This window comes from Nuphar pumila, chromosome 7, assembly GCF_984573655.1.
Source record: "Nuphar pumila chromosome 7, dmNupPumi1.hap1.1, whole genome shotgun sequence".
In the NCBI taxonomy this organism is placed as follows: domain Eukaryota; kingdom Viridiplantae; phylum Streptophyta; class Magnoliopsida; order Nymphaeales; family Nymphaeaceae; genus Nuphar; species Nuphar pumila.
In genome coordinates this window covers 10308666-10320905 of record NC_143255.1, presented here as the reverse complement: position 1 = coordinate 10320905, position 12240 = coordinate 10308666, and the positions used below count along the sequence as shown (strand labels likewise).

Here is a 12240-nt window from a genome sequence, read left to right as displayed (position 1 = left end):
ACTATGATTTCTAGTATGTGGGAGTAGGTGCTCCTACTAGCTATCAAAACATGAGAGATCCCTGATCACATAAGGTTTGGTTTGCAAGCATGTGCGGCTCAAGAGAAGTTGAGGTCTTAGGCATATTTCATTGGAGGCCCATATTTCTTCATTTTTTTTTTCATTAGAGGCCTTCAGCTTGAGGCACATGCACGTGCCATGTTTTATTGGAGGATCTCAGCATGTGAAATATAAGCGTCATTTTATATCTCTATTTTTTTTTTCATTGGAGGCCCTTAGCATAAGACATGCATGTGCCATGGTTCATTGGAGGCCCTCAGCGTGTGAAATATAAAATACTTGATTAGTATGTCTTCGTGTGTAGAAGTTAATATTTGGTCATGTCTTTTTTTTTATGTGTCGACTCAATTTCAGTACATAGATGGGGAAATGAAAACCTCTCCAATGGAAAACCCTCCCAAACCTCTCCAATGGATGTTTTACTGGATTTTTTATTTTTTAAAAATTCTGAACGTACAAATGTGATTTATATGTTTGTTTTTATAAGAATTAGTTCTTGGAGCATTTTGATTCAAATCATGGATAGGTTTTTATAAGTTTCAAAATCAATGGCTTATACAACAACAACAACTACGCCTTCATCCCAAAACAATTGGGGTCGGCGATATGAACCAACAAAGAAAATCATTCTGGGTCTTCCACATGAATCCTTCTCCTCCATTCATTTCTATCCAATGCCATGTCCTCGGTGAGGTTCAAAGCATTCATATCCTTTCCTATCACCTCCATCCATGTCTTCCTAGGCCTACCCCGACCTCTTTTAACTAATATATTTTCCCATTTCTCCATCCTTCTAACTGGAGCATCATTAGGCCTTCGTCGAATATGTCCAAACCACCGTAAACGATTCTCTCTCATCTTATTTTCAATGGGTGCAACGCCTACCTTCTTACGTATCTCCTCATTCTGAATCTTATCTTTTATTGTATTTCCACACATCCATCTCAGCATACGCATCTCAGCTACACTCATTTTTTGAATATGATATCTCTTAGCAGCCCAAAATTCCGTACCATATAGTAAAGCGGGCCTAATAGTCGTCCTATAAGACTTTCCCTTCAACCGCAATGGCATTCTACGATCGCACAACACTCCAGTTGCACTCTTTCATTTCATCCACCCAACCTTTATCCTATGATTTACATCTCCATCAATTTCTCCATACTTTTGAATGATAGATCCCAAATATTTGAAAGAATCATCCACCGGTATTTCTTGCTCACCAAGTTTCACTACACTCTCATCTCTATTTCGTTGCTTACTAAATCGACATTCCATGTATTCTGTCTTACTCTTACTCAACTTAAAACCTCTTGCTTCAAATGTCTGTCTCCATAATTCTAACTTAGCATTAACCCCATCTCTAGACTCATCAATCAAAACAATATCATCAGCAAAAAACATACACCACGACATATTTTCTTGAATTGATCTCGTAAGCTCATTCATCACTATAGCAAATAGGAAAGGGCTTAAAGCAGATCCTTGATGTAACCCAACCGTTATAGGAAAATTGGTTGTCACCCCTCCACAAGTGCGGACATTGGTTACTACTCCTTCATACATATCTTTAATTATACTAATGTACTTGAGAGAAACACCTTTCTTCATCATTGTCCACCAGAGAACGTCCCTAGGTACTCTATCGTAAGCCTTCTCCAAATCAATAAAAACCAATGGCTACTCATTCAAAATCAATGGCTTATAATTTTCATAAATTTTTGAAGCTCTAAATACCATTTTCTATCCAAAACTCATCATGCTGAACACCTGTACGGTCAGAATTTAAAAAACAATGCCAAAAATTTTCATTGGGAAGGTTTGGAAGGGTTTCCATTGGGGAGGTTTTTCTCCCGTATAAAAGTACTAAATGTGGTTTGTATGCTAAAGAATTGAGTTTTGGATAGTGCTTTTTCTGGTGTAGGAATACAATTGTTTTTACAGTTTGGTAAATTTAAGCCTTTTGATTTTTCAAGCCATAGTTGCCGGAAGCTTTTTGCTACATGGGATAACTCATTCTTCTGAAAGCTCACTTAAGAAGTGAAAAACTCATGGCTTCTTCAAAATATGGAGAAGCTTTGAGAAACTTACTTTCAAAATATGAGAAACTTTATTTGTTTTAATGGATCCTTTTGGTTTCCCGATTCGATCCTTTCGATTCCTTAAAGTTTTTCACTTTCCACCATAATAGTTCTGCATCTTCATTAGTAACAAAGATTTACCTGTCTCTTTTCTAACCATGAAATTGGTTACAACTCCAATAAAGAATTGGCTGTCCAAATTAGAACTAATAAATAAAAGGCAAAATCACAAGGAAAGGCTTAAACCGGCAAAAAAACAAAAACAAAAGATAGATATTTTGAATATTTAATTGTGACGGTTATTATTGTAATTTTGCTTTATGATTTGTTTTGAGTTAATAGGTAATAAAAGTAAGCGCTTTTGTCTGGCAGGCTTTTGTCTGGCAGTTTTTAGGCTTATATCGGGAAATTCAGGAACGTCAGGCCTCAGACTTCAAAAGATGGGCAATGGCTAACACCTAAATAGAAATTCCCCTTTTTCACAAAAAATTAAGTCTGCAAGGGGCTGGTCCAGCAGATTTGAAAGGTGTCAATTAGGCCACGTTATCCCAAGCACCAACTCCAGTAACTCCCCTCTCCCGGGAAGCACAAGCTCACCACCCCACTTCAAAAAGGGAAGAGATTAAAAGAACCAACAAAGGAGAAGACAGAGCCAGAGAGCCCACCATTGAAATTATCAAGCTGGGCATTACCACTGTTCGATTTTGATTGATTTCTTGAGGTGGGTCTTCTTTAAACCAGTGAATTCTGGTGGAAGATACTATCTTTTGCCTGTACTAAGCATCTTCTGAAGGGTTCCCAGGAAGATGTCCGCTGCAGTGTCGTGGGTGGTGTCTCCAGTTGATAAGGAGAGGTCTCTGGTGCGGTTTCTGGGTGGGAAGAAGAGATGCTTGAGATTCTCAAGTGGGTTCTCTGTTGTGTCGAGTATGGTTGCAAGCCCATCGGCTGGTGCCGTCTTCACAGCCTCAGAGCAGAAGGTTTATGACCTTGTGCTGAAACAGGCTGCTCTGGTTAAGGAGCAGAAGAGGGCAGAGAGGTTTCTTGATGCCAAGACTGAGGTGGGTATGCCTTCGGATCTGTCCCTGCTCAATGAAGCTTATAGTAGGTGTGGGGAGGTTTGTGCAGAGTATGCAAAGACCTTTTACTTGGGTACTCTCTCTCTCTCTCTCTCTCTGGATGTGGATGGGGCGGTAATGAATTTAGTTCCTACTTGAACCTGCGTTGGTTTTGTGTGGTGTGAGCAGTAGAGCTTTAATAGGAAATCAATTTTGATATTATGGTGACCTCTATCGACCTTCCTCCTTCTAGTGGGATGGAGTGAATCAGTGTTCTTTCTTTTAGCTTTACGTACATTTCTATGTATTATTCCTGCACTGAATTGGTTAAGAAGGCTTGACTCTATAGACACGACTTGTTGGTTAATGAAGAGTATCTTGTTCATTTTCTTGTTTCTTCTTTTTTTGAAGTTGATTTTTTTTTTTCTGTTAGAGACGAAGTTTTGATTCTAGCTATCGGTGTTTTAGCAAATTTGTTCTCTCTTTAGTTTTTTCTTTTCTTTACGTTTAATGATTGAATTTTTTGTTGGTCTGTCTGTTGTCTAATTGATTCGTTGGGGGCCATTAGATGAGATCACTTGTTTCTTATTACTAGCAATCGTGCCTACTTCAGGACAAGTTAAATATGGTATTGAAAAGCAAGTGATTCTCGGTAAGCTTCTTTGTTTAATTTTTTTTCCTCCTCAATATTATTTTTATAAGGTATTGCCAAGTTGTTATGTGATCACAAAGTCACAAAAGAATCATCGAGAATAGTCGCTTGGATATTTGGTTGTAATTAGATTTCAGACATTTTGATTTGATTCGTGTTCAGTTTCTCTATGCCAAAGTAATCAATTCATGGTCTCTATATCTGATAATGGAGTTGAACTAGTTCCTTTTTTCTTTTTTTTGGTGGTAACATTTGTTATTGTTTGTTTGTGTCTGCTGTCGCTTTCGTTGATTTATTGTGGAATAGAGGCGTTGGTACTTTGCATTTCAGCGTCTACTTTGCATTTCAGCGTCTTACATTATCTTGCTCAATTATTTCTCAGGAACTGTACTTATGACTCCAGAAAGGCAAAAAGCTGTGTGGGCAATCTACGGTAAATGATTTGCTTGTCTGCTATTGAATCTATTGTTCATGTTTTTCACTTGTTTTTTCCCCTTCTTTCAATAGTTTGCATGAAATTCACGTAGAAAATTCATAGAAAAGTGAAAGAGTAGTGATGATGTCTCAGAATAAAAGCCCAAAACCAAGCTCCCATCATGTCGTACTTCCAGTTTTACAGAATAAGACTTATATTTGGACTTACAGAAAGATGTCAAGAAGATTATATTAAACGCTACCAAACTTTTAGTCCTTATTCATATATCCACTATTTCTCATTTCTTATATGTGAATGGTTATTGTTATTTCATTTTAATAGATTAAAACAGAAATCCAGTACATATATAAAGTTACTGTGTGTAGATTGCATTCCCATGTACAAATATACGACTATATGAGTAATTAATGCCATGTTGTAACCAATATGGCCATTAAGTTGGCTTCTCAATTCTTTAAGATTTCAATTGCTATGCTTATGGTTAAAACAAAAAAAAAAGAAAAGGAAAACAGAAGAAAACCCAATGATGATAATAAAGATTTTCTTTATAATTATGAAGCTCATGTGTTATGTATTATCTGAAAATTCATGACAAATTATTTTTATTTATTTTTAACTGTCTTCAAGTGGGTTGAACAACAAGATTCAAAGAATTTTTCTAGTCATATAATTTATCCTGTTTCTTTCTTTCAATCTTTTGATTCATTATGTTTACAGTGTGGTGCAGGAGAACTGATGAATTGGTGGATGGACCAAATGCTTCACATATAACACCTACTGCTCTTGATAGATGGGAGAAAAGGCTAAATGATCTATTTACGGGCCGTCCATATGACATGCTTGATGCTGCTTTAGCAGATACCGTTTCAAAATTCCCAGTAGATATCCAGGTAAACAAATCACTGTATTCACTTTCCTTTGCATGTGAATTTTTGCCTTTTATGTAGATTTATATGACAGCACATGAAAAGCCCACTTGAGGCATTCTATGTTTATGCATGGTCTGGATTTCCATTTGTTAAAGCCAACTTGATGTGTACTATGAGTATTCATGGTCTGGATTTCTATTTGGTATTCACGTGCCCAAATGCATTGATGGATAAATTTTTAATGGCACTTGTTTTATGGATATAAAATTTAGATTGTAGGAGGTTGAGAAATCGTTTGACCTATCATCCTAAATCACAAAGGGCTTCAGAATGTAACAAAAGGAATTTTCTACTTATTTATCAAGATTTGCCTATCTGAGCTAAAGATAGCCGTCTATATGAAACTTGTGAATCAATTATTCTTGTCATTATTGAATGGAGCTATGTAACTTTGCCATCAACTCAACCATTTGTGTCTTGCAATATTATGTGTGATGAAAGATAGAAAATATAATGTTATCCATTTAAATTACAAAAGTTCATATCAACTATTAAGTGCAATATGAAGTATAACATTTTCGAGGATTCATGGATTCAAGAACTTTGTTTTCTACAAACTCTCCATTTCCAATGTGTCATGGTGTTCAAAATCTCAATTTCAGTGCATCATGGTGTTACTTTTGGATTTTATTTTTTTTTGGTACAGAGTTCAAATAAGCAAGTCAAAAAGGCCCTTTTTTGTGGGAGTTGACATGGTTATTCAGATGAACAAAAAATTGGAATGATGGGCTCCAGTTAGGATAAGCTTGATTTGTGTTTTATTTATATGTTGATGAAGGGGGCTCCAAATTGTTCCATTTGCTTTAGCCGGAATAACCAATACCACTTCAAAAAACATAGGAAAACTCTAATTACTGTTTGGTGACTTAGATTCTGAAACATTTTCATGAATGGTCCTTTTAAAGATACATAAGGTGTTATTTATAAGTTGTGCTAGAAGTGACTGGGAGCAGACTTGATGGTGGTTGTTTTATCATGGAAAGAGATTAACGTTCATCAGTATTGGTGCCAGATATAAAACATAGTTAACTGTAAGGCAACAAACTGCAGATATCAACCTAGTTATGGACATAAACCAAGTAATGATATGCATGTTGCAAGCAATATTGGAAATGTCACTATTGATGCAAATGAAGCTACCAAGGGAACATGGAACAAGGTTATGTGCATGCTACGTATCATCTTGGAAGATATATTTGTGATAGTCAATGCTTGATATTATGCCCACCATTTCTTTGATTCTCTTAGCTGACACCGCATGCAATTATCCCCCCCTCCCACCCACCCAAAAAAAAAACTTCGAGTAGCCCCATGGACTAAAGATTAAGATTTCCCCTTCCAAAAGTTTGTCATAAAACTTTACGGTATGCTCTCAATCTGTGCATAAAAAAAATGTTTCATGTGTGCCAGAGGTGCACTTATCCTCAGTATATGCATTGATAGGGATTTATATGCACTAACTTATCCAAGTATTGATGTTTCATGTTTTTATTATGAATCATCTATGTTTATATGCTTAAGAACCTGCACATCCTGAACATGAATATTCTTTTTCCACATTGTGCAGCCTTTTAAAGATATGATTGAAGGCATGAGAATGGATTTAAAGAAATCGAGATACATGAATTTTGATGAGCTGTACCTCTACTGCTACTATGTAGCTGGAACTGTTGGCCTCATGAGTGTTCCAGTAATGGGGATTGCATCAGATTCTAGGGCTACGACGGAGTCTGTTTACAATGCTGCATTAGCGCTTGGGATTGCTAATCAGCTCACCAACATACTCAGAGATGTTGGAGAAGAGTAAGTCTTAACATGATTGTTTCAATTAACATTGCACTGATAACTATTAAAAACCACTAGTTTTCTAGACAATTGTGGCAAATAATATTAGAACATTTTGGATCATATAGGTCGAATCAAATACTCTCTCTCTCTCTCTCTCTCATGTGCACACACACACAAGATGCATAAATCTTAAGTGTATATGATGTTTCCTTGCAGTGCTAGAAGAGGAAGAATATACCTTCCACAAGAGGAGTTGGCACGTGCTGGTCTGTCAGATGATGACATCTTTGCTGGAAAAGTAACAGACAAATGGAGAAATTTTATGAAGGATCAGATCAAGAGAGCAAGGTTGTTCTTTGATAAAGCAGAAAAGGGAGTTACAGAGCTGAACCCTGCTAGTCGGTGGCCGGTTCGTTCTCAAAGCTCTTGCTCACTATCCTTGACTGAGAATTCTGTTCATACTACACTTTTGTAGCTATGTAGATTTTCTTGATTTTTATTTATTTGACTTTTTTCATTGATTTTCTTACAGGTCTGGGCATCACTATTGTTGTATAGGCAGATTCTAGATTCTATTGAAGCCAATGACTATAACAACTTCACAAAAAGAGCATATGTGGGGAAAGCTAAAAAATTGTTGTCATTGCCCATTGCTTATGCTAGATCTTTTGTTGAGCCTGCTAAATCGTCAGGCATCTTAATAACATGATTGCATTCTTATTTATTAATTTTTAGGGGCAGGGATGATGTAAGTTTTTAATTCTTTTCCATAAAGAAGGTGACTTAAGTTCTTAATTCTTTTTCATATAAAGGAAAAATGGTTAGATCTAAGAAGGGAGTGGAGAGAGAATTCAAAGGTGAAACGTGGGTTGTTTTAGAAAAGGTTGGTTTTGGTGTTGTGGAATAGTCCCATATTGGTGGTGACTGAGTTTGTTGTGGGCTTTATAACCCACATGTAAACTCATACTCTTGTTCCTAAGAACAAGAGGTTGGGATGACTACCACACACGCTTGCGCGCGTGCCGAGCCGTGCTGAGCTCGGGTTCAAGTTTGGGTTCGGCCCTTTAGGGCCATATCCTATCAAGATCAATACACCTTTTTGCTCCGATTTTCTGTTGGATTATATAAAGAGATAGAGTCATGCCTTTTGGACTTGGTGACCCTTAGCAGAGTCACACCCTTTCAGAACTGGTGACCCTTTGCAGGGTCACACATGTTCAGATCTGGTGACTCTTTGCAAGGAGTCATGTCTATTCAAAATGGGCAACTCTTCAAGAGTCATGTTCCCTATCAAGACCAATATACCTTTTTGCCCCGATTTTCTGTTAGATTATATAAAGAGATAGAGTCATGCCTTTTGGACTTGGTGACCTTTGGCAGAGTCACACCCTTTCAGAACTGGTGACCCTTTGCAGGGTCAAACCTGTTCAGATCTGGTGACTCTTTGCAAGGAGTCATGTCTATTCAAAATGGGAAACTCTTCAAGAGTCGTGTCCTTTCGAACAAATCTCTTTCACGTCTATATAAACGTGGTTAGAGAGGTTCCATGGAGACAAATGCACACTCTATCATCTCTTTCTTGCTTTGCTAAACCTGTGAGGTCTGTAGTTGAAGTTCCTGAGGTTGTTTTCGAAGAACAATCTGTCAAAGTGCACCGTTCTGATCGTCGTGGCTATTGTATCCTGAGGGAAGGATGTCGGACCCTGATTGCACTGTATGTGGGGGCAAATCTTCTCTAAGGAGAGTACTTTCGTACACCTTAGCCTATTACATAATCTAAACATGTTTATGTTGTTTTTATTATGTTTTTTGCATCTGTTTGTTCATATGCTGCTGTCTGAATTTTGGTTGTATGCGGAAACCGACATGCTTGCTCCCTGTTCTTGTTTCGATCTACTGTTAATCATGATTTATATGCTGATTTATATCATGTTTTATATCATGATGTTGATTGTAAAACTGTGTGATCCAAAATACGATCCAACAGTCTTAGAGAAGATTCTAAGCATGTCGACCTCTTCCGCTTTTGTACCAAAAGTGGACATGTCCGGTATGCCAGAAAAGTTTGCCGGTCAGAATTTCAAACGTTGGCAGCAACGCATGAAAATCTGGTTCACTACGATAGGGCTGTTGTCTGTGCTAGAACTCGACTGCCCTTTAGTTTCTGATACTGACCCTGACTCTGCTGCGGTCAGTTCGGCAGTAGAGTGGAAAGAAAAGGACAATATATGTCGTGGTTGCATATTGTTGGCTTTGTTCAACACGTTATTCGATATATACTGTTCCTCGTCTACCACTGCTAAGGCTCTATGGGATCAACTTGACAAGAAGTACAATACCGAAGACCAAGGTCTTGAAAAGTACTCTGTTGCCAAGTTTCTGAAATGTCAGATGGTTGAGGGCAAGTCGGTCATTGAGCAAGCACACGAGTTTCTGCTGTTGCTCCATAGTTTGGCTGAGGCTGATATGAAGCTTCCTGAGAAGTTTCAAGTTATGACTATCGTGGAGAAATTTTCTATGTCCTGGGTAGACTTTGGTATGTCACTCAAGCACCGTAGAGGGAAGATTTTCCTGAATGATCTTATGGTAGTCATTGCCATTGAAGAGGAGCATAGAAGACAGAAACAGGTCGTAATGTCAACTGAATAATCTAAAGTGAACATGATGACCAAATCTTTTAAGGGCAAGAGACAAAAACCGAAATCTGCAATGAAAAGCCAGTTTAAACCTAAGACCAAAATCCAGAAAAAGGCAAAGAACAAACCATGCTGAAACTGTGGGCAGGTTGGGCACTAGGCTAAGGAATGTCCTTCCAAAAAGGCCAAAGCTCATGGGATCACAGACAGAACGCCTCAAGTCAACATGGTGACTGAGGTCGTTGGGACCAGTACTGGGTATGTTTCTCTTAACCCGCAAATCTATCACGTTTATGAGCCAACTGAGTGGTTGGTTGACACTGGGGCTAATGTGCACGTTTGTGCTGATAAGTCTGCCTTTGTCTCATACCAGGCTGCTGCAGGCAGATCCGTGACTATGGGCAATTCAACGGCTGCAAATGTGTTAGGGATTGGACGCGTGGATCTAAAGTTTCCTTCAGGACGAGTTCTATCTTTGCATAGAGTGCACCATGTGCCTGTAGTTAGAAGGAACATTCTAAGTGGTTCATGTCATGTTAGAGAGGGTTATGAATTTAACTTTAAATGTAATAAAGTTGTTATTTTACATTCTGGAACATTTATTGGCAAGGGGTATTTAGATGATGGTTTGTTTAAACTTCGTGTTGAATATGTTTGCAGTGATAAATTAAAAAATGATGTTTCTTTTAATTCATTGTCTAATGTTTCATATAACATAGAATCATCTGATTTGTGGCATAATAGATTAGGTCATGTGAATTTCAATTCTGTGAAACACATGATGAACTTGAAAATGATTTCTGAGCATTCCATTGATAAAATTAAAATATGTGAAATTTGTGTGCAAGCAAAACAATGTAAGAAACATTTTCATATGATTATTAGAGTTTCTGAAATATTGTATCTGGTGCACACAGATATCTGTGAGTTTAATGGAGTGTTAACCAGAAATCATAAAAAGTATTTTATCACTTTTATAGATAATGACACTAAATACTGTTATGCGTATCTGCTAAAATCAAAAGATGAAGCTTTTGATAAGTTTCTTATTTTTAAGAATGAAGCAGAAACACAATCTGGTAGAAAACTGAAAAGACTGAGGTCTGATAGAGGGGAGAATATACTTCTAATAAAGTTGATGAATATTGCAAATCTGTTGGCATAGTTTATGAGTTTACTGCACCATATTCTCCTCAATCTAATGGGATTGCAGAAAGAAAGAATAGAACCCTAACTGACATGATAAATGCTCTACTTGGGAGTTCTGGATTACCTACCTATATGTAGGGGGATGCTCTGAATACGACTTGCCATATTCTGAATAGAGTTCCTCAGAAGCATAAGAACAATAGCCCTTTTGAACTCTGGAGAAATAGGAAAGCTAGCTTGAAATACCTTAAAGTGTGGGGGTGCCTTGCTAAGGTACTTGTCCCAGAGCACAATAGGAAGAAGCTGAGTCCTAAAACAATAGATGTTGTCTTTTTGGGTTATGTAGAGAACAACTATGCCTACAAGTTCTTAGTAATTAAGTCTAAAATATCTGGCATAGATGTAAACTCTATTGTTGAGCTTCGAGAAGCTACATTCTTTGAGGATGTATTTCCCATGAAAGTTGGTGTACCTCAGAATCTTTCTTCTTTAGATATACCTTCAACTTCTAGTTCAATTCCCGAACATGTGAAAATGATGACAGATGTGGGGGTAGAATCATCTTGTTCACATCCTAGACCCATTGAGTCTGAGGAAGTGGTTGAACCTAGAAGGAGCAAGATACCACGTATTACCAAGGATTTGGGAAGTGATTTTATCACTTACCTTATCAAGGATGATCCTCCCACTCTCCGAGATGCGATGGCTTCATCTGAAGCAAGGCATTGGAAAGAAGTCATAAAGAGTGAAATGGACTTCATTGTCTCTAATGACACTTGGGAATTGGTTGACCTCCTTCGTGGTAGTACAACTATTGTGTGCAAATGGATCTTTAAGAAGAAGTTGAAATCAGATGGATCCATTGACAAATACAAGGCGAGATTTGTTGCCAAGGGGTTCAAACAAAAGGAGGGAATAAACTATTTTGACACCTATTCTCTGGTTACTCGGATGACCACAATTAGGGTGCTTATTGCACTGACCTCCATTTATGATCTCTCGGTCCATCAAATGGACGTGAATACCGCTTTCTTGCATGGCAATCTTGAAGAAGAGATCTATATGGATCAACCTGAGGGTTATGTGACTCCTGGTAATGAAAACAAAGTTTGTAGACTTGTTAAGTCATTATATGGACTAAAACAAGCCCCTAAACAATGGCATGAGAAGTTTGATAATGTTATTTTATCTTTTTGCTTTGTTGTCAATGAATCTGATAAGTGTGTTTATTGCAAAGTTAAAAGTGATGGTTGTATTATTTTATGCCTGTATGTAGATGATATTATATTGTTTGGTTCCAATATGGGAATTGTGAATGAGACAAAGTCATTTCTTAGTAGTAAGTTTGATATGAAAGATATGAGTGTTGCAAATGTGATCTAAGGCTTAAAGTTGACTCGTTCAGCTGAGGGGATAGCAATTTCTCAATCTCACTTTGTTGAGAAAGTTCTTGA

At 37.5% G+C, this 12240-nt stretch overlaps 1 protein-coding gene across 2 annotated transcripts; it reads left to right on the top strand.

Moving 5' to 3' along the window:
• Positions 1 to 2659: 2659 nt before the first annotated feature.
• LOC149831109 (phytoene synthase 2, chloroplastic-like) lies at positions 2660 to 7796 on the top strand. 2 transcript variants are annotated; one of them, XM_090013666.1, is made up of 7 exons: positions 2743 to 2862; positions 2944 to 3290; positions 4231 to 4281; positions 5002 to 5174; positions 6781 to 7016; positions 7218 to 7410; positions 7534 to 7796. In XM_090013666.1, exons 2-7 carry the CDS (start codon positions 2948 to 2950, stop codon positions 7708 to 7710), a joined length of 1173 nt encoding a protein of 390 aa, XP_089869792.1. In that variant the 5' UTR covers positions 2743 to 2862; positions 2944 to 2947; the 3' UTR covers positions 7711 to 7796. The 2 variants fall into 2 exon arrangements, with proteins under 2 accessions (XP_089869791.1, XP_089869792.1); XM_090013665.1 differs by having other exon boundaries at positions 2660 to 3290.
• Positions 7797 to 12240: the final 4444 nt, after the last annotated feature.

What these genes read in the sequence shown, in the direction of transcription:
- LOC149831109 (XM_090013665.1), top strand. Translation starts at nt 2,948, where the DNA reads ATGTCCGCTGCAGTGTCGTGGGTGGTGTCTCCAGTTGATAAGGAGAGG. An exon ending in AGCTGTGTGGGCAATCTACG is followed by an intron (nt 4,282 to 5,001) that starts GTAAATGATTTG and finishes TTATGTTTACAG; the next exon opens with TGTGGTGCAGGAGAACTGAT. An exon ending in ACCCTGCTAGTCGGTGGCCG is followed by an intron (nt 7,411 to 7,533) that starts GTTCGTTCTCAA and finishes ATTTTCTTACAG; the next exon opens with GTCTGGGCATCACTATTGTT.